Source organism: Molossus molossus, unplaced genomic scaffold (genome assembly GCF_014108415.1).
Source record: "Molossus molossus isolate mMolMol1 unplaced genomic scaffold, mMolMol1.p scaffold_m16_p_11, whole genome shotgun sequence".
Classification (NCBI taxonomy): domain Eukaryota; kingdom Metazoa; phylum Chordata; class Mammalia; order Chiroptera; family Molossidae; genus Molossus; species Molossus molossus.
In genome coordinates, this window is record NW_023425346.1 from 67,335,684 (window position 1) to 67,358,837 (window position 23,154).

The window sequence follows — 23,154 nt, forward strand, 5'->3', positions numbered from 1 at the left end:
AACTACCAAAGTTGAAAGGTGACTACCCTTAGTAAGACTGTAAAAATCACTTGTGTTGTCAAGAGATTACAGAAATTTACATAAATAATAAAAAGGACACAATTCAAATTAACATAAACAAAAAGAACATGACAGTTACTCCTCTACTCACAAGTATCCAATCGTCCCGTACTACTGCAAGTGCATTTGTTTTCTATTACCATCAAATCAAATTAACACCAACTGTTTTACAGATCCCATAAGTCAGAAGTCCGGCGAGCTCATGAGTCTCTGCCTAGTCTCACAAGGCCAAAATCAAGAAAGAGGCGTTAGGAGCCTCAGTCTCCTTGCCCATTCAGGTTGTTTCCAGAATTCGATTCCTTGCAGTTGAAGGACAGTTGTCTCCATGTCCTTGCTGGCTGTCAGGTGAAGGCTGTTCCCAGATTCCTGAGGCTCTGTTTCTGACTTAAGGGGATGGTGGATTCATCGAAGTTTGAGGGCTAATGTACTACATTGGGGCCACCTGAATAATCAACGATAATCTCCCCATCTCAAGGTCCACACCATTAATCATATCTGCCTACTCCCCCTTGCCATGTAATGTAACATATTCACAGGTTCTGGGATTAGGACACTGGCATCTTTGGGGGGCCATTATTCGCCTGTCACAAAGAGTAAAAGCCAGTCTTTACAAAGGTTTGGAAGATCCTATGTGATCTGAGCCCCCACTACCTCTGGTCTCTTCCTACTCCTCTTCCCCCTGCTCCCCCAACTCTAACCTCCTCCATGCTGTTCCTTAAGCACACCAGGCAAACCTCTGCCTTGGTCCTGGCTGTTGCCCTCTGCCTGGAATGCCCTTCCCCAGACTCACTCTGCTGACAAACTCATCCCCTTTGTTTGCTCACATCTCATCTTCTCCATGAGGTCTACCATAAGTACCCTGGTTAATACTCCAGCATTTCTGACCTTTTCCCACAGCACCTGTTACCAACCTACCCTGTAACTTATTTATCACAAGCATGTCCTCCTTTCTTTCTGCTGGCATGTTAGCTCCACACAGTGGGGGGCCTGGTTTTGTTCCTCTGATGTGTTCCAAGGCCCTAGTACTTATAGGGAGCTCAATAAATAGTACTGATATTGGTTGTAGAACAAGGTTTTCCAAATATTGAGTGATATGAGGGATTACAGGCATATCAAATCTATGTTCTTTCTGTAGAGCTGCTTGAAATACTGAATTATATCTCCTTGATCCTTACTAGTTTCTTCTTTTTAAATCAATGACCTAACTCAATATTTCCATATTTCATCAAGATCAATAACCCTTTCATTCTGGCTCAAAAAAAAAAACACTGTGAAAAAGAAAAATGATTTTATACCTGTCCACACCCTCCTTTATGATCCTTTATGATAAATCTGTGCAGTAAGACTAAAACCCAGCCTCAAAAAAAAGGGTAGAAAGGAACAAAGATGTTTAAAAAAAGGAAGTCAATATCTCCAAAAGCTTAAAGACAGCAACTGCCTTTTATCTCAGGTTTTCCAGCTTGTTTTTCAAGTTTACTCTGAAGTTTTTCATGTTGGACACTTCTGACAGTCACCACCAGATGGAGATACATCTGTAGTTTGAGTATGTTTCTTATGTATTAGGAGCATGAATGCTGTTTTCAACAATAGAAAATCTGTTTAAATTCCATTTGAAATTATGCTTCAAAAACTGCTTCTTCAAGATTTAACAGCTACTTGTAAGAAACAACCAAAGGAGATAGAAATAACCTCATAATTTAAGACGTGACCCAAAGGCTCCAAGGAAACCTGTTTAACTGACCCACCTCTTAGAAAAAATCTGAGTCCCTCCAGTGTCACTGTCCCTATTCCAGCACACACTGCTGAGGCATCTCCTAGTTGACAGAAACTTGGAGCTAAGGATGCATGTATGTCCTCTGAACCAGAAAAACCTCTTTGTCTCAAGAATTTCCTGTGCCTAAGCCCAGAAAATGAGGGTTAGCACAAACAAAATATGTGAATTTAGCAAACTTTAATAAATATTCACAATTAACAAATGTGTGCAGTGATTTATGTTGAGATAATCCTTGGTACACTGTAAATTTTTAAGTAAACTTTATTATGGCCAAAATAATTCATTTATTTGGCTAAAAGTTGTTCATAATGCTTTTTTAAAAATATTCTTTTACAATTGAAACCCAAAAGGTTCATTTAAAACCTCCTGCACATCTTAAATTATTTAAAAATCAAACAAATTAACTGATAAATAAAATATGCTATAATTCCACAACACTGCATTCTAGGGTAAAGAATCTTGGTTTCTGTCCTTTTGCTGTAGGTTTGTACCTGTGATCTTAGGTGAGCCCTTTGTGTTCTGTGTTATTATCCTCTGCTCCAGTTGCTGTGTAACCTACCTCATGTTAAAACTTAAAGCTTAAAACCATCACCTTTTCATTACAGGTCAAAATTTTGTAAAGAAACAACTAAGGCGAGGCTTGGCTGAGAAAATCTCCAGCTCCACATGATATGAATGGGCTCTTGGTGCCACTGAGCTGGCAACCGAGCTGGGCTTAACGGGTCTGTGACAACCTCATGCTGGGTGCCTTGGCCAACACGGAGGCTGGGTTTGGTGTGGCCCCTTTCCCACTGCATGTAACCTCAGACTCTTTCCCTCTCTTTCGCAGATCAGGACTGGAAGAGACCAAGGTAGAAGTGGCTGGTCTTTTCACAGGCTAGTTCTGGAACTGGCACAACATCGCTTCCCTTCTACTACACTGGTTAACACACACATGAAGAAAAATAGATCCTGCCTCTCTAGGGGGAGAAATGCCAAAATTTTGCAGCCATCTTGCCCTGGCTGGCATGGCTTAGTTGGTTGGAACATCGTACCATACACCAAAAGGCACTTACCCAGTCAGGGCACATACGCAGGTTGTGGATTCAATCCCCAGTCAGGATGCATGGAGGAGGCAACTGGTAGATCTCACATCAATGTTCCTCTCTCCCTGAAATCAATTTGTTAAAAATTTGCAGCCCTCTTTAACCTATCACATACTCATTTTTTTAATGAGGTTAGTAAGCAAGCATATTAGTTAACTAACCTTGCAAACTACTTAATAATGTTAATGTTTGATGGGGGCTTAGTACATATCAGGCACTATTCTAAATGATTTATGTGCATTCATTCATCCAAACCTAGCAATCCTATGAAGAAAATACTATTATTAGCACCATTTTATAGATGGGGAAGCTGAGGCATAAAAAAGGTTAAGTAACTTGCCCAAGGTTGGGTAGGTAATAAACAGCACTCCCAAATCCATGCTCTTAATCATTACAAAGAGCAAATTCTACAATTCCAGTAATTTTAACCACTGCTTTTATTTTTTAAGATATGTTTTTACTGATTTTTAGAGAGAGAGGGAGGAGAAACTACAATGAAAGAGAAACATCTATCAACTGCCTCCTGCACACCCCCTACTGGGGATCAAACTCACAGCCCCACTATGTACCCTGACCAGGAATCGAACAAGCAACCTCTCCATGCATGGGATGACAGTCAACTGAGTCACACTAGCCAGGACTAACCACTACTTTTTAAAAATATATTTATTTTTATTGATATTTTTAGAGAGAAAGGGAAGAGAGATAGAAACATCAATGAGAGAGAACATCAACTGGCCACCCACTGGGGATCAGCCTGAAACCTGGGCATGTGCCCTGACGGGGAATCAAACCGGTGACCTTTTGGTGCATGGGTCGAGGCTCAACTACTGAACACCAGCCAGGCTTTTCACTTTATTTTTTGTTTGTTTGTTTGTTTGTTTTTTAATCCTCACCCGAGGATATTTTTCCATTTTTTTGTACAGATAGGGTGGGAGGGAAAGAGAGGAAGGGAGAGAGAGAGAGAAACATCGATGTGAAGGGACACATCGAGTGGCTGCCACCCGCACGACCAACCAGGGCCGGGGACAAACTGCAACCGAGGTACGTGCCCTTAGCGGGAACCGAACCCGGGTCTCTCCGGACCGCAGGCCGACGCTCTAACCGCTGAGCCAAACTGGCCAGGGCAGGCTTTTCACTTTAAATCATCACCTTTTAATGACCTGGTTAAAAAATGTTAAGTTAAGCCCGGCCAGTGTGGCTCAGCGGCTCAGCATCAACCCATGCACAAAGAGGTCGCTGGTCAAGGCACATGCCCAGGTTGTGGGTCAAATCCCCAGTGAGGGGCATGCAGGAGGCAGCCAACTGATATTCTCTAGCATTAATGTTTCTATCTCCCTCTCTCTTTCTAAAATCAATAAAGAAAAAACAAATTTTAAAAAATTGTAAGTTAAAATAATTTAACTCATCTTATTTCCCAACCTGTGGTTAATTTCCAAAATTGGATCAGAGTTATGATATCCACACCTTTGGTTCAATTAACATTCAAAAATCTTACAAACTCATTAAGAGCTTTAACTTCTATCAGTTTTCTACATCAAGAAGAAATCTCAACCTTTCTAAAGCCTGACCTACAATGTGTAAAAAAACATGTCTATTTTACTTCTAGTCTATCCCTACTCGTTACAGGGATTAAAAAAAAAAAAAAACTCATTGGAAAATACTAGAGGTTTAAGAGTACTCACATTTAAAGCTAATTTTGTAATTCACATGAATGTCTTCATGCCCTAATCACAGAGCCATTGCTAATCAACTCACAGGAAATGAAAGAGAAGCTCACCATTCCCTATACTATCAGAACATGGAAATATCTAATACTACAAACTGAAGAAACAAAGACGTATACAAAGTGCTTGCCATTTATTTAAGTTACACTGGAAGTTTGAGCTACAAATGACTTAGAAAACACAAAGCTAAAAAAAAAACCCACAATCAAAATACAATGGTATCTAGCTCAAGACTGGTTTATGAACATAAACTTTCCTTTAGTTGCCAATTAGGAGATGAATAAGGCTATTATTTCAAAGTTAAGCTTTGTTTTAAAAATCACAATGCAATGGCCCTGGCAGGTTTGGTTTGGTGGTTAGAGCCTCGGCCTGAGACCAAAGGGTCACGGGTCAATGACTGTCAAGGGCAAGTGTCTTGGTTGCTCCGTCTGGTGTTGTGCAGGAGGCAACCATTGATGTCTCTCTCTCTCTCTTCCTCCCTCCTCCCTCCCTCCCTCCCTCCCACTCTATCTGAAGATAAATGGAAAAAAATACCCTCGAGTGAGTATTAAAAACATAGTTAAAATATATAAAAATCACAATGCAATGGAAGCTTTTTGGTTCTGTTTCTTTTTCCTATTATTCTTTCTCCATAGTATGGGCAAAGATGGGGGTGGGACTAAAGGGTAAACAAGGGTAAAAAGGGTTGGGGGGTGCAGGTGAAGGGCAGAAACTAAGCAAATTAGTCATTTTGACTCCTGGAAAAAGAAGATCAAAGTCCCATGTCTTATTTCTGCTCAATCTCCAGTACCTAGCATAATAAAGACACCCACCATATACAACAAACATTTGACAAATAAAAGATCAAGAACTTTCAGTCAAGATCAGGTAGTAAAAAGGAGGACGGAAGGGAAAGGGCTCTTTAGATTTACAACACTTTATGAGGAACTGATAATACATTTTGGAGAAAAGGCAAAACCTTTCAGAAACAAAAGAGAATTTAACTGAAAACTTTCAAGCAACAAATTACTATTTTTACTCAACAATGAAGTTCTTTGTGGAACTTCAGCTCCTAAATAACATTCCTACATTTCTTTACTCTGGTAACAAATAACAAATATAGCTGGGAACAAAACATGGTTCTTCACCTGTGAAAATATCCAACAACTCTACACACACACACACACCACACACCACACCACACACACACACACACACACACACACACACACATTCTATTCTTTCTTACTCAGGACCAGAGGTGAGTAGATAGGAGGCCCTTAAACCATAGCTTCACTATATACCCATCCCTCAAGAACCCATAATGGTTTCAAATGCTATTCATTTTAGTGTTCCTAGATGTGTACATAACATTCAAATTTCAATGATAAGTCTCCTGAGAAGTTATACTGAAAGAAGATTAAGTCAAGCAGATAAATTTGGCCCATTATCAAAAGCAATTCTGAGTACAATATGGATGCTGCCATTTCAATATGCATTAATATTCCATTTCTCATAAATCCAGGTATCAGTTCTAAGGCCTTGTGAATTGAGATGGAAGTAAAGGTGGGTATGTTTTTAAAACCTGAGACTCTGGTTCAAGACAACCAAATAAGTTTTGCTTCACCTCCAACCTACATAACTTGAGGAAATACCAAAATGTTTCTCCTGAGTCTTATAGACTATGTCACACATTTGAGCCTTTAATTCATATTAATTTTGTATATGGGGTGAGCAAAAGTAGATTTAGAGTTCTGAGTACACATAAGTTACTAAAGTTGTTGTAATAATGATAAACTGCATGTCTTTTTCCATATGAACTGTAAGCTTACTTTTGCCAACCCCTGTATAGTGTGAAATAAGGGTTCAATTTCATTCTTCTACATATGAATACCCAATTTTCCTAGCACCATTTACTGAAGAATCTACCCTTCCCCTATTGTGTGTTCTCAGCACTCTACATTACCTACGTCTTGAAAAACCAGTTCTAGGAAATATGAGTAAAATACAGAAAATATTGTTTACAAAAACAATAACCTGTAGAGCTGAATTTGAATTCTATCAGTATGAGCTTATGACGTACTTTATCAAATAACCAACTTAGTAGAAATAAGCAATTCCAAGTACCCAGATTATAGTGTTAAAAGTTATTTTCCCTAAAAATGAGCTAGGGTTTATTGGAGAAATGGCTGGTTTTAGGGATGGGGCAGAAAATATAAAAAGATGACCATAGAAGATATTTTCATAGCAAATGAGAAAATTATTAAAGACTACAAGAAGTTAAAAGGACTCAGGAGCCAACTTGAGCCAACAAAGATTCTCCTAAAGATGGGATGATTTGTGCTTCTATGTGTTTCTAATAATGAACTAAAATGGTCAAATATACTTAATTCCAGTTCATAACTAAATACAGTAAGTCCTCAACACCACTGATAGGTTCTGTGACTTTTAAGTGAAACAACATATATTAAAATCAATTTTACCATAGGCTAATTTATATAATTTAGAGTTAAGTTCTTAAGGTATCTCATCAACATCATAAGGAAAATAATGTTATTCAAGGACCTGTTGTAAAATAAATTTATTAGTCACCTCCAGAGAATAGGAAACCAATTCATTAATTTGAAAAATGTTAAGTACGTTCTGCATTTTCTATATTATCTATACCATTGGTTAACAAAATACAAGTGAAGAGAAAGTGTCTTTTTATAAAACTACTAAATATGATTAGAATATCACCTTTTTTAATGCCCCGTGAATTAATGCATCTTTTTTTTTTATTGACCATTTATTTTTATATTTGTATTTGGAAATGTTTGTATCAGTACAGTGAAACTAAAGAGACGCTGGATGTCATTAGTTTGGATATCATTAGTTTATTATAAAAGAGACAAATTATTTACATGATGAAAGATTTCAGAACTTCAATGGAATGGGCAGCTTCACATGATGCCATTTCAATAGTGGTTTATTTGTCTACATACTTTCCAAGAATGTCACCCTCTCTAAATAAGAAATAATCCTTATTGTCTAGAACTACTTTGGTGCCTCCACATTCTGGAAGAACTTTATCTCCAACTTTCACACGAAATGGTTGAATCTCTCCACCCTTTCCTCTGGAGCCGGATCCAACAGCTACTACTGTTGCTTGCAATACCTTTCCTTGAGATTTTTCTGGAAGCATAATGACTCCTTTGGTTAGTTGCCGCAGCACTCCTTTCAACTAATACTCGGTTAAAGAGGGGAAGAAACTTTCTAAACGCCTGTCCTGCCATGACTTCGACCGCGGCAGCCCGTGCTCTGCTCTCGCGCTGCGGCCACAAGGAGAGGCCTGCAGTCCAGCCCGCTGGACACGTGAACTTGGGAAAAGGCCGCGGGCGCAGGCGTGCTCGCCCCCGCCACCCGCCCCTCCCCGACACACAGGGGGGCTGCAGCCGCGTGCACCAGGATTCTGCGCAGGCCACTTCCGAGACGACTTGGAGAAGGAAGAAGTGCTCTTTCTAGGCTTTTCTAGGCTGCCTGCCCTGGTGCAAGTACCATAATGTCTCCCCCTCCAGAGATGAATGGATCCTTGATAAAAAGAACACAACCTAAGTTACAGTCTTGCCAAGAGACAAACCTGAATTTGATCAAGTCTTTGGAGCCATCTGTCAATTTGCAAAATACAGAGCACAGAACATGCAGAACTAATCCAGGAGTATACAATCAGCAAATCCTAAGTGTGATGAATTCTCTACATCAAATGACACTGATTCTTCAACAATAAATTGTAAAGAAAAGGATGCATGGAGAACCTGTAGATTAAAATAGACTTAAAAGACACCAATTTTTTTTTAAAAGAATAGTTTATTGATTTCTAGAGAAAGGGAGAAAAAACATCGAAGTGAGAACGCAACATAATCAGCTGCCTCCTGAGTGCCCCCCACCAGGGATCAAGCCTGCAACCCAGGTATATACCCCGACCAGGAACTGAACCAGTGACCTGTTGGTGCATGGGTGGATGCTCAACCACTGAGCAACAACAGCCAGGCATTAATGTATGCTTTAAAAAAAGTATGTAAAAATGTTACAGGGAACTTTCCAATGAAAGTATAAGGCTTCTTCTGCCCATGTAGCCAATGACCAATCTGATCATCATTTAAAGGGGGACAATCAGAATTAAGTGCCTCTTGATTTCATCATATAAAGTAAACCATACCAACATAAAATATTCTTGCTCAAAATGAAAGAAAGAAATCAGAATCTAATTAACCCTATCTAGATCTAAACTCTAGGATATGAGATAGATGATGAACAAGAAAATAACCAAATTCAGCCCATGGGACACTATAGGAAATTTACATGGTTCCTTCAACAAGTCATAGTGTGTTAGATTGGGGGGTGGGGAGGGAGAACAACTAATTTAGATTTCAAGACACTCCAAAGACAAAACAACCAAATACATGTCGTGTACATCAACCATAAATACATCTAAGGCAACTAGAAAATTTTTAAACAGATCAGATATTAGATATTAAGAAATCATTATTAATTCTGTTAGGTGTAATACTGACATTGTAATTACATATGGAAATTTTCTTTTTTGATATAGTCTCAAATATTTAGATTAAAATGACATCACATTTGAGATATGCTTTCAACAAAATAAAAGAGAGAAAGTATGACCACATACTGATGGTTATTAAAGCTAAATTTATGGGTAGGTACATGGAAGTTCATGATAGATCTTATATATTTCAGCAAGCACTTACAACTTTTTACATAATAAAATAATTTTTCAAAAACCATTTGATACATATAATTGGCAAAGTTTATTATGAGGAACTTTAGTAGGTCTTTTAAAAGACTGTTGGTTTAAGAATACTGAAAGATGACAATCCACAATAAGACACATACAAATGAGAATAATTAAAATATTAAATACTATTCAAATTAAAAGGCCACAATTCAAACTGTTAATGATGATCTTTGTGTCTTACTAGAAGCAGCTGTACAATTACCCTTCAGGAAATTCACCTCACCAACTCATGACTACAAAACCTCAATGCAAACTCAATTACATAATTTACAGTCATCAATGCTTAGTATTTGGTGCTTAAGCATGCATTACCACAGAAAGCACAAAATCCTATTTACAGGGATTTTTTGTTTCTTTAAAACATATCTCAAGCATCTTTTAAAGTGCGAGCTACAAATATGCTGTATCCAAGGAGAAGAGTTTCTAAAAGATGAGACAGCTATCCAACACTGCCAAGACTGGTTATATAACTAACCAAAGGAAACCCGGCAGTACTCTGCTGTTTCAGTGTGGTAGCCTCCTCCTTTGCAGTTGGTTGAGCTCTTAGCTTTTACTATACTACCAGCCAAACATGTACTCCATTGCTTTGGATACAAGACTTTCATCTTTTTTTGGTGTCTGTCTGTCAGAAATGACCTATTAAAAAAAAGCACACAATTGTTATGGTTTCTTCAGTTTCACAGTTAATTCTAGAGTTAATAACTAATTCAAAAGGGCCAAACACTAAAATGCATTTGTAGAACTGAACTGCATATTAAAGATTAAAATATGGCTTTGTTTAGAACTTCCTTATGTTTTTAAGAATGGTAAAATCTTATTACTTTAGCAGGGCAAATTACATCTACTCTTAAATTAGAAAACTGGACAAATACAAAAGCTATGGGAGATGAGGGCTTTAAAATATTGGTTAAAAGCCTAGCCGGTGTGGCTCAGTGGACTGAGCATCATCCTATGGACTGAAAGGTCCCAGTTCGATTCCCAGTCAGAGTACATGCCCAGGTCTTGGGCTCAATCTCCAGTAGGGGGGCATGCAGAAGGCAGCCGATTGATGTTTCTCCCTCACATCGATGTTTCTCTCTCTCTCTTTCTCTCTCTCTAAAAAAAGCAATAAGCCCAGCTGGTGTGGCTCAATGGTTGAGCATCGACCCAGTCACCGGTTCAATTCCCAGGTTGTGGGCTCAATCCCCAGTGGGGGTATGCAGGAGGTGGCCAACTAATGTTCTCTCTCATCAATGTATCAATGTCTCTCTCCCCCCCCCCTTCCTCTCTCTCTAAAATCATTAAAGAAAAAAAAGTTTAAAAAAATCAATAAAGTCCAGCTGGTGTGGCTCAGTGGTTGAGCGGTCGGCACCAAGAGGGCACCAGTTCGATTCCCAGTCAGGACACATGCCCAGGTTGTGCGCCCAATCCCCAGTGAAGGGCATGCAAGAAGTGGCCAATCAATGTTCTCTCTCATTGATGTTCTATCTCTCTCTCCCTCTCACTTCCTCTCTAAAATCAATAAAGAAAAATTTTTTTTAAAAAAATCAATAAAAACATATAAAATAAATAAAATATTGGTTAAAGAAAAGAAGAAACTAAAGGAGGGGAAAAAAACAGTTCAAGAATGATCTCCAGCCCTAGCTGGTGCGTCTCAATGGCCTGTGCACCAGAGTCACAGGTTTGATTCCTGGTCAAGGGCATGTGCCTGGGTTGCAGGTTCAATCCTCAGGCCTGGTCAAGGCACATGCAGGTGGCAACCAATCAATGCGTCTCTCTCACACTGATGTCCCCCCAACTCCCAATCCCTTCCACTCTCTCTAAATATCCATGGAAAAAATATTCTCAGGTGAAAAAAAAAAATCTCCAAATTTCAATAGACTAAATTGACAACTCTTTTATTTGCAGAAACTGTGTCTTGCTAGGCAAGTTCAATGAATATAAATAAACTTGGCCTTTAAACTTTTTTGAAATGAGAACTGGTCAATGTTTTCTTTTGATAACCAAAGGCTACTCTAACAAAACCTAAGGCTCTGTCTTCATTTGTGATACCATCAGATTTATTTATCAATTTAATAGGGTTTTTAATATTCTCTCACGCCAGAGATGTTCACAAGGAAAACTTTATACATATGCAAAGATAACTTAGAAAAAAACTAAACACTCAAAATGTTTTCTTAAATGGCAAAGTAATTTTTTAAAAATTCAAGATAATTTTCCAATTGACCAAAATTCCTATTTTTAAAACAGGAAATTTAAAAATGCAGAGTGTGGTCCTGGCCAGTATGGCTTAGTGGTTAGAGCGTCAGCCCGCGGTACAGTGAGATCCAGATTCGGTTCCCGCTAAGGGCACATACCTCAGTTGCACTTTGTCCCCTGCCCTGCTTGGGGTTGTGCGGGAGGCAACCACTTGATGTGTCCCTTTCACATCAATGTTTCTCTCTCTCTCTCTCGCTCTCTCACTTCCTCTCTCCCTCCCACTCTGAACAAAAATGGAAAAATATCCTTGAGTGAGGATAAAAAAAAAAAAAGTAGAGTATGTAGGTTTCATCAAGGCAATCACTTCAGTGGGAAATATTTAATGGTATACAAATCAATCTAATAAAAAAGTTAAACATGCTATACAGTTCAGTCTTTAAAGAACATCCTTTTTACGTAATCCTTAAAATACCTGATAGTCACTAGTAGAAGCTTTGTAAGCTGTAGCAAGAGGTCTCATGGTAGAAATCCTAGGAGTACTTCCAGATTGAGTTGGTGTACCTAAGGTTCTGATTGGTGGTGTAAAAGCTAGAGATGAAGATGATAAAGCACACCTGTCACTGTTTTCCATAACACTCTAGAGAAACAAAGATAAAGAACTTCTCTGTTTATAAACGTAATACATTATTATACCCTTACAATGAAAACTTTATTCGATCTAATTTATATTTTAAATAATTTGGGGCTTGCCCTGGCCAGTTTGGCTCAGCGGTAGAGCATCGGCCCGTGGACCAATGAGTCGCAGGTTTAATTCTAGCAATGGGCATGTACTTCTGTTGTGGTTTGCCCCGGTCCCCCGCCTTGTTCAGGGTCGTGTGGAAGGCAACAAGTCGATGTGTTCCTCTCATATCGATGTTTCTCTCTCTCTTCCTTTCTCTCCTTCCCACTCTGAGGATAAATGGAAAAATATCCTTGGGTATGGATTAAAATATAATAATAATGATAATAATAATTTTTCCCTTGATAAAACAATATACGCTTCTTGGCTAGCATTTGAGACAGAATGTTCAGCCAAAAATCTAACTTGAACAACCTCAAACATCATCAATACAACTACAAACTCACAAGAGTAAGAATCTCTTAACAAACACTAGGGGAAAAGAGAAAGAGAGAGAGAGAGAGAGAGAGAGAGAGAGAGAGAGAGAGAGAGAGAGGAAGAGAGAGAGGAAGAGGAAGAGGAAGAGGAAGAGGAAGAGGAAGAGGAAGAGGAAGAGGAAGAGGAAGAAAGAAAAAGTCCCTGGCGAAGTCTGAGGGGAGGGGAAAAAAAATGAAGTCCAGTCCTGTTTAGTACCCAGGAACCCCACATTTTCATCTAGCCTCTCCAAACATCTGGTACAACACAATATAATAATGACACCAATCCTAGACTATGAGCACCAAGTTACTTAAGTACCCTTGGACTCTTATTAGCTGTAATAAAAATAAATGGGATGGATTACTTCTAAATTTTAAAGTCTTGTGACTATCTTTGGCTTACCAAGAAAAGAGTACTATAACATCACCACAGTTTACAAACTAAGAAAAAGATGCCTAGGCCTGGCGGGTTTGGGTCAAGGGTTCAATTCCTGACTCTGGTTGGGGTTGTATGGGAGGCAGCCTTCCCTCCTTTCCACTCTATCTAAAATATCAATGGAAAAATATCCTCGGATGAGAATTAACACACGTGTGCACACACAAACAAAAGCAGCACAGTGAAGCAAAGTAATGTAACCACTAAAGTCAGTATTTAGATTTGTGCTCCTTATATGAATTAAGACATTTCCCTTACATCAGCAATAACTTACTTTATCTATACATGGTTTTACACCAATCATGATGGACTCTCCAAATATCTTCCCATCTTTACTTAAGGCTTTCCGGGCCTGCAGTTTAGATTGATAACGAATATGCATCCAATTTCCTGTGTTAGACATCTGCAAAGAATTAAGTTGTCTCTTAAAATCTCAAATGTATAAAATCTAAATTCAATGGATTAGAAAATAGAAATATATGAGGATAAATCTGCTTCCACTTTTCATTTGATGTGCTGTAAAAAGCTATATATAGTAGGATTTAACATAAATCCCATTAAAAATTGAAATAATCTCTGTCTGGCTCTCAATCCTGTAACATAAAGAATACGTGGCAAATATTCTATGAAAGTAAAGTAGTTCCAAAAGATAACTGTTTCTAATAAAAAGGTTTTATCACCCAGCCAGTGTGGCTCAGTGGTTGAGTGTTGACCCATGCACCAAGAGGTTGCCGGTTCGATTCTCGGTCAGGTCACATGCCCAGGTTGTGGGCCTGATCCCCAGTGGGGGGCATGTAGGAGGCAGCCAATCGATGTTCTCTCTCATCAATGTTTCTCTCTCTCCCTCTCCCTGCCTCTCTCTCTAGTACCAATAAAAAATAACAATAATGAATAAAAAGGTTTTATCAATGAAAATTTTTAACGCGTATTCATCACCCGATTTTGTATAGAACTTAAATAAGTCAATCTCTAGTAATAGAAAAAAAAATGTATTCATAATTTGTGCAAGGTTAATTAAAAAAAAAAGTCCTGGCCCAGTGGCTCAGCTAGTTGGAGCATCATCCTATACACCAGAAGATTTCAGGTTCGATTCCTGGTCAGTGCACATACCTAGGTTTCAGGTTTGATCCCTGGTTAGGAAACATATGGGAGGCAACCATCTATCTTTTTCTCTCTCTCTCTCTTAAAAAAAAAAAAAACAATCAATTAATAAAAACAAACAAAAAACAATATCCTTGTGTAAGAATTTTAAAAATAAGCTCTCTATAATCTAAAAGCCCTAAGATTTCTATAAGTCAGGAACTTCTCCCTTTTCCTTTATCCCCAATAAAACAAGCTCAAATGGGAAAACAGTAATGTTTTCCATAATTTGCGTTTTTAAAAGATTATAAGCTATTTAAGAAAGGGGGGGCTTCCCTGGCCAGTTTGACTCAGCAGTTAGAGCGCTGGCCCACCACAGAGTCCCAGGTTCAGTTCCTGCCAAGGGCACGTACCTCGGTTGCAGTTTGTCCCTGGCCCAGGTTGGGGTTGTGTGGGTGGCAACCAGTTGATGTGTCTCTCTCACATCGATGTTTCTCTCTCTTTCTCCCTCTCCCCCTCCCGCTCTATCTGAAGATAAATGCAAAAATGTCCTTGAGTAAATATTAAAAAAAAAAAAAGGAGGGGCTGAAATTTGAGTTCTCTTGCTTATTTTCTCTTTGTCCCTTTTTGACAACTACTGTGCAACTTCCAGCTTTCCAAACTAACAGACATTTTCTATGAAAACTTTTTTAAAAAGGAAAAGTACACAAAATTCAGCAGCAAAGTTTCCTTCTATTCAAAGTTTATCTGTCCTCAGCCTAAAATCATCAATTGAATAGAATTAAGCCTTACCACATGTTTTAAGATATTCCCATATTGTGCAAATTGTAATAATATATAGGAAGCAGATGCTTGAGGAAACCTGAAAAACAAATTGTCCAAACAGTCATCTTCTACAGTAAATATGAAATCAAATTACCATACTCACAGTTTTTCCAAATAAATTCCACCCAACTATCTACAACAGCCATTTTCAACCTTTTTTATCTCATGGCACACATAAACTAATCATTAAAATTCTGTGGCACACCAAGAAATATATTTTTTGCTAATCCACTGACCAAAAAACTAGGTATAAATTTGATTCAAATCAGATAGCTATTGTTGTGTTGGCTGTTGTCATTTTTTATTTGACAATCTAAGGGAAAAAAGTCCCTGACTAAATAGGCAGGTATTGCATGTTTTAAAAATTCTTGCAGCACACCAGCTGAAAATCACTGGTCTAAAACTACAGGAAGTCCTTGATCATCCTCTTTTCCCCTATCAGCTAAATCTATCATTGCTCATGGCCCAAAAGCAAATTTGTTAAAATTAGTTTTAACTAAGCCATTCTATTCCATTCCCTGAAATCTCTAAAATTCCATTCTCACTGCCACTATCACAGCCCTTAGAAAAAAAATGATAAAGTTGTAGTTCTGTTTATCATTTATTTTACAAGGGTGTGTGTGTGTGTGTGTGTGTGTGTGTGTGACAGAGACCAGGGTGGGGGTGGGAGGGGCAAGAAGAGGAGAGAAATATTTAGGTATACTACAGTTATTACAAAGGAAAGAATTTAAAAGTATATAGTCATATCATTATACTCTGAGCACCTGAAAATTCATAAATTTAGTCCTGAAACAAAAATAAAAGTTAATACCAGTATCAGTGGTATAGAAACATTTAAAAGGATGGTTACCAAGACTTTAATAGCCACATACTCTATATGGAAAAATTCTAAGTGACCTTTACTTTTTTATTTATAAGTTTCTTTCTTTTTCTTTTTTTTTTTTTGGTACAGGAACCAAACCCAGGACTCTGGTCCGCAGGCCAATGCTCCAACCGCTGAGCCAAACCGGCCAGGGCAACTTTTTTATTTGTAAAGTTCTCTACGGTATGAATATTTTACAAGACATTAATACTTATATTGTCCAAACAATAAAGTTATTTCAATTTGAAAATCTGAACTTTCCTTAGCCAGTAACTTCAATTATCTGGAGCTAGAATTAGGGGGGGGGGGGGGATTTGAGTCCCAAAAATAAATGAGAAATTCCTCACATTAAAATCTATGTGAGTAAAATACTCACTGCATTCAGGATGGAATTTTACTTTGTTATATAAGTTTGAATATGATCTCTAACCCTAAAGAAAAACAACAAATGAGACAGGGTGCCCAACAAAGCAGAGCTAAAGAAAATATAAATGAAGAGGAGAAATAATGGTTGCAAGTGAGGAAGATATTTCAGAAATAAAACAATTCTAAGAGTCTATAACCACTTTGAAATATTCCAATATCCTGTAAAAGAATCACCCTAAAACAGTGAATGATAGTCCATGGTGACCCTGATGTATTTCTCTATAAATATCAAAATATTGTATCCCTTAGAAGAAACTGTTTTAGTTCCTGCAACCAAACTCATATAGAGGGTTACTAAAGAAACAGAAAATAAATAGCTGAGAAAGTATGTCTTAAAAACGAAGAAAAGGCCCTGGCCAGTTTGGCTCAGTGGTTAGAGCGTCGGCCTGCGGTTTGGAGAGACCCGGGTTCGGTTCCCACTAAGGGCACGTACTTCGGTTGCAGTTTGTCCCCGGCCCTGGTTGGTCGTGCGGGTGGCAGCCACTCAATGTGTTCCTTTCACGTCGATGTTTCTCTCTCTCTCTCTGTTCCTCTCTCTCCCTCCCACTCTACCTGAACAACAACAAAAAAAAAAACGGAAAAATGTCCTCGGGTGAGGATAAAAAAAAAAAAATGAAGAAAAGGACTAGCAGAAGTACTTTAAGTAATTTACACAATTACTGACAAATCTTATTACTGACACTATTACCACTGAGCCTAAAAAAAAAATCCACACTTGGGAGTGGACATCCAAATTCAAAACAGACAGCCATTTCATGAGAAAATATAAAAATTAAACAAATACATACAAAAAATCAAGTAGCCAGCCCAACTGCTATGAATAAAGGGCTGAGTGTGGGCTTTCTGCAGAACAAGAAAAAGCAATGGTCCTGCTTTTCACTTTTCAGCTAAACAGAATCAATAACACACAGAATCTCTCTGGAAGATTACACAAAATACAGGTGGCAATTATTGCTTTAAAGGGGAAAAAAATTATAGCTGGGGACCAAAAAAGTGGGAAGAAAAACTTTTCACTGTATATTCTTATTCTTTTGAAACTTTAAATAAGCTGAATATGTAAAAATCCACCAACATTTATTGTGCACTGTTCTTCTTTTAAAAGAAAAATAGGTCCAACATCAGTATAACATATAACACTTTCAGAAATTAATCTTATGTAGCAGAGTGTAAACAATAACAGTTTAAAAATCAGAAGACCGGGGTTTTTACTGAAGCTTTACTAATAACTAAATGTAAACCTCTAAATAAATCAAACCATCTAGACCTATTTCCTCATCTATAAATGATTCAATATCTCAAAGATGCTTGAAAGTACTTTTTTGATAGAAAAATCTACTCAAAATGCATCTAGATCTATCAGGCACAATTTCTATTAATATTGAATATTTTGTGACTAGAAAGTATATGCATACTTGTGACAGTATTTATACACAAATGAAATTCAATTTTTTTGTTCCAAACTGGTTAAGTCCTCTCTTAAGCAGAGAAATAATAACTAGATAGAGAAAGGAGATTCTTAAGTCTAATGGGGCAACCGTGTTCCAATATCCAGCAAATACACTGAAAAGAAAATAATCCGAGTATTGAACACTAGTTAATAATATGTATGCTGAAGTGTCAGGGTGATCTGTACTGATGTCTGCAACTTACTCTGAAATATACCAACAAAATAAAATGAATTCATAAAAGATCAAAGAAATGCAGCAAACTGTTAAGTGCAGAATCTAGGTAGTGGGTATATGGGTGTTTGCTGTGTAATTCTTTACATTTTTTGTATGTTTGAGAAAATTCATTATAAAATATTGAGGAGGGGGTATTTTTTTTTTATTATAAATGATCCAGAAACCTTACCCAAATACAGTTACCCATGTGTCATCGAGGTGGTCTTCAGAAGTCAGAGAATCTCCTTGAGTATAAAAAGGATCCAACTGCGCAGGAGATAACGTTGTCTTTCGTGGTTGACCAATGTTGGCTGGACTAAACATACTTTGCCCTATATTAGTATATTTAGTTAAGTTAGTTACCAATATAAACATTTTGGTTAATTTTAAATCAAAGCTTTAAGTTTTTGATGAAAAAGTATATTAAAAGTTGGCAACTGCAGAAATAGTTTAAAATACACAACTGTACTGAAATGACAATTTTCTACCACACAATTTGAGAAGTGGTTAACAAGAATAACTTACAATTTTGCAAATGTTTTATTAATTTCTAGACCAGAAGGATCTTTTGTCAACCTCAAAGACTTTAGTTGGATTCATCTTCCAAACCCAGCACTTTTATCATAGCACCTCTATCTTAAGAATATTCAGTAACTCCTCAGTACCCACAGAAGAAAATCCAAATGCCCTGGCCTCCACAATCAATTTCTACCCTTATTTTCCCAATATGCCACTAAATGGTCCCTACCCTAACCCCTAATATGTGAATGCAGTATTCTTTTATTCAAGTCATTTCCATCTGAAATGATCTGATTCTTTTCTTTTTTCATATCCTTCAATTAATAGCTGCCAATTAATGAGTACATCTACATGTCCAACACGCCAAGCTAAATGCTTTACGTGTTCATTTTATCTCAGAGGCACTGTCCTATTGAGACCACACATTTCTGATCAGCAGAGACCATTTGTCTTTAGTCTTTGCAGTAGTAATAATGATTCATTCATTAAAAAATATTTTTTTCAGCACTTAAATATGCACCAAGCATAATTTCAGATGTCTAAGATACAGTAGTGAACAAGTTATACTTGAAAAAATTAACAGCCCTGGCTGAGTGGCTTAGACGGTTGGAGAATTGTCTGTGCACCAGAAAGGTTGTTGTTTCGATCCTGGTCAGAGCACATACCTAGGTTGCTGGTTTGATTCCCCGCATGGGAGGCAACAGCTAAATACTCAATACAAATATATCCTCAGATGAGAATTTTAAAATAAATAAATAACAGATAAAACCCTACTTATAATGGGGCTTAAATACTAGTGAAAGTGGCAAATAAGTAAATACCTAATATGTAAGAAACAGAAAACCCTACAAAAAAAAAATAATAGAACAGCCCTGGCCGGATTGGCTCAGCGGTTAGAGCATTGGCCTGCGGTCCAGAGAGACCTGAGTTCAGTTCCCACTAAGGGCACATACCTTGGCTGCAGTTTGTCCCCGGCCCTGGTTGGGTCGTGCTGATGGCAACCACTCAATGTGTCCCTTTCACATCAATGTTTCTCTCTCTCTCTCTCTTCCGCTCTCTCCCTCCCACTCTATCTGAACAAAATACGAAAAAATGTCCTTGGGTGAGGATAAAAAAATAAATAAATAGAACAGATAAAGGAGACAAGTAGTACTATAGGTATACATGTGGAAGTGTCATTAAAACAAAACCTGAAGGAGATGGTATGTAAAACATTCCAATATGTGAAAACCTGAATATTAGGTGGGGGAAAAAAAAGTGAGTACAAAGGCCTTGATAAAGGACATGGCTGATGTTTGACATAGAGCAAGAAGACCAGTCTTTGCACAATGAGGAGGGATACTGCTCAATGAGGTCAGAATAACTATATGAGCACAGAGATAACAGGATCAGTTAACGGGAAAAAAATATGTAAACCACTGTAATGACAGGCTTTTACCTGAAATGAGTTGTGATGTCATTGGCAAACTGTGAGCAAGGATGACATAATAGGACGAAAATTTTCAAATGTATAATGCATTTATAATGAATGGTAGCATTTTATCGAGTACTTACAACAATGTCTCTAAATCAGCAGTTCTCAACCTGTGGGCCGCGACCCCTCACCAAAGACCATCGGAGAACACACATTTCCGATGGCAATTCGTAACAGTAGCAAAATTACAGTTAGGAAGTAGTAACAAAAATAATTTTATGGTTGGGGGTCACAACATGAGGAACTGTATTAAAGGGTCGCAGCATTAGGATGGTTGAGAACCACTGCTCTAAATGTATAATTTAATTCTAACAACTTTGTACTATAGATCCTATTAGTAGCTCCATTTAACAAATTCGGAAACAGGGTGATGTGAAATAACATCCAGAAAGGAAGCTGGAATTCTAATCTAGGCAATTCCAATTCAAAGCATGAGCTCTCAATCAGTAACCTAGTTAACACTCATAATTACTACAGCAACAATTATACAGGTGTGGTCCTTAGATTCTGGGCTCCCTAACACTTTCTCATGGGATCAGCCAAGTCAAACTTATTTTCATAATTATTTAAGGTTTCATTTGCCTTTTTCACTCCCACTCATTCATGATAGTACACTGGACTTTTCTAGAGGCTACCTTATGTGTTCAATCAATTCAGACAATACAGAAGTAGATATGAGAAGTTAGCTGTATTTTAAGTGAGACATTAAGATTTGAAAAACATAAAACAATCTCACTATTCTCGTGAATATCTTTTTTTTTTTAATCTTTTTTTAAATGATTTACATTTAAATCATTTTAAATGTAAAATGTATTACAGATGTTCCACATTTTTCCCCCATTGACCCCCTCCTCCCCACTCCCGCCCCCCTCCAGCCTTTTCCCACACTATTGTCTGTGTCCATTAGTTATGAATATAAGTTCTTTGGTTTATTCCCCCCCCCCCAAATCCCTTTCCCTTTGAGGTTTGTCAGTCTACCAATGAATTTGTACTTCTTAATCTCTTCACCCTTTTCACCCATTCCCCCAACCCCCCCTCCTAACTGGCAACCAACAAAATGTTCTCTGTATGTATGAGAATGTTTCTGTTCTACCTGTTCATTTTGTTTGTAGATTCCATTGTTGATAGATACGTATGCATTGCCATTTTGTTTGTTCATATATTTTATCTTTCTCTTCAAAAAGACCCTTCACCATTTCATATAATAACGGTTTGGTGGTGATGAACTCCTTTAACTTTTTCTTGTCTGGGAAAGTGTTTATATGGCCATGGATTCTAAATGACAGCTTTGCAGGATAGAGTAATCTTGGTTGTGGGTTCTTGCTTTTCATCACTCTGAATATTTCTTGCCACTCCCTTCTGGCCTGCAAAGTTTCTTTTGAGAAATCAGCTGACAGCCTAATGGGAACTCCCTTGTAGGTAACTAGCTGCCTTTCTCTTGCTCCTTTTAAGATTCTCTCTTTGTCTTGAACCTTTTGCTTTTTGATGATGATGTGTCTTGGTGTGGGCCTCTTGGGGTTCACCTTGTTTGGGACTCTCTGTGCTTCCTGGACTTGTGTGTCTGTTTCCTTCACCAAGTTAGGAAAGTTTTCTGCCATTATGGTTTCAAACAGGTTTTCAATTTCTTGTTCTCGCTCTTCTCCTTCTGGTACCCCCAAGATGCGAATGTTGGCACGCTTGAAGTTGTCCCAGAGGCTCCTTACACTATCCTCATTTTTTTGGATTCTTTGTTCTTTTTGCTGTTCTGATTGGGCATTTTTTGCTGCCTTTTATTCCAAATCGATGGTTTGCTCCTTAGATTTACATACTCTATTATTGAAGCTGTGTAAATTATTCTTTATTTCAGTTAATGCCTCCTTCAATTCTAACTGTGCATCCATGATTTCTAACTGGTCCTTTTTTATGCTCTTGAGGCCCTCCCTAAGTTCACTGAGCATCCTTATAAGCAGTATTTTGAACTCAGCATCTGTTAGGTTGCTTATCTCCATTTCACTTAGTTCTTTTCTTGGGGTTTTGTTCTGTTTTTTCATTTGGGACCTGTTTCTTTGTCTCCTCATTTTAGCTGCCTCCCTGTGTTTGTTTCAGTGTTATTACTTAATGAGAGGTATGGGGCTCGCTGAGACCAGATGCTGCTTGTTTGAAAGAATTTAGGAAAAACCTGAAGCAGGATCCAAGACCGGCTAATCCTAAGGTTAAGCAAGTGGCAACAGCTTGGGTGGGCTTGAAAGTTGGGTGGGGTGGGGCGGGGCCTCAGGGAGTCACCAGGGCGGGGCTACCAGTGTGAGCCAGGTTGCTGGAGTCCCAGATATGGCGACTGTCTGCTGCCCCAGGGAAGGGCTCACCAAAGGAACAAAGGCCTCTGACAGCACGTTTCTCCCGGAGAAAGCCCCCTCTCCAGCCCTCGCTCCAATGCCAAACAGCTCAGTTCTTCCCTGTATGTCACTGGTGCCCCTCAAGCTGCCTCCCCTCCAAGCTTAGAGGGAGAGTCCAATAAGTTCGAGCGCGGGCCCTTTAAGGAGCTGCCTGGGGCTCCAGCTGCCTCAGCCTCCCTGAGCCTCAGTTCCCGCTGGTTTTTCCAGCCAGAAGTTATGGGGATTCTCTTCCTGGCATTGGAACCCTGAGCGGGGTACCTGGTATGGGACGGGGACCTCTCAGTCCTCAGGGAGGACCTTCCCAGCCTCGGGAGACTCCTGATTTTTATCCACCACACGTGGGTGTGGGACCAGCCCGTAGCGCTGCTGCCGCTGCCCCTCCTACCAGTCTGGATGTGGCTGCTGCTTTAATTCCGTAGTTGTAGGACTTGCATTCAGCTTGATTTCAGGTGGTTTTGAATTGTAGTTTAGTTGTAACTCTGATGTGGTTGTGGGAGGACGCGATACCGCGTTTACCTACCCCGCCATCTTGACAGGAAGTCCGTGAACATCTTTTTTTACAGAAAAGTTATTTACTTTAAAAAAGGTTATTTATATTTATATGAAACAAATTATTTTTAATGAATTAATACATACTTTAAAATGTTCCCAGTTTTTACTTTAATGCTAAATATCAATAGTTATCATCTAAAAACAATTTGGTCTTCAATTTTTTACAAATATGTTTTTATTGATTTGGGGATCGAGCCTGAAACCCACGCATG

The 23,154-nt window shown here is 38.4% G+C and overlaps 1 protein-coding gene and 1 pseudogene across 3 annotated transcripts in view; both read right to left on the reverse strand.

Moving 5' to 3' along the window:
- Positions 1–7,524: 7,524 nt before the first annotated feature.
- LOC118625805 lies at positions 7,525–7,900 on the reverse strand (annotated as a pseudogene).
- Positions 7,901–9,421: 1,521 nt separating this feature from the next.
- NUP35 (nucleoporin 35) overlaps positions 9,422–23,154 on the reverse strand; it is a 34,134-nt gene continuing 20,401 nt past the window's right edge. Inside the window, exons 4-8 of one of the 3 annotated variants that reach the window (XM_036254553.1) lie at positions 18,216–18,357; positions 15,044–15,113; positions 13,446–13,574; positions 12,074–12,238; positions 9,422–10,059 (exon numbers count right to left, since the gene is read on the reverse strand). In XM_036254553.1, the coding sequence (XP_036110446.1) occupies positions 9,982–10,059; positions 12,074–12,238; positions 13,446–13,574; positions 15,044–15,113; positions 18,216–18,357 (584 nt within the window). In that variant the 3' untranslated portion in view covers positions 9,422–9,981. The remainder of the gene's footprint in view (positions 10,060–12,073; positions 12,239–13,445; positions 13,575–15,043; positions 15,114–18,215; positions 18,358–23,154) is intronic. The other 2 variants (XM_036254555.1, XM_036254554.1) reach the window with 2 other exon arrangements.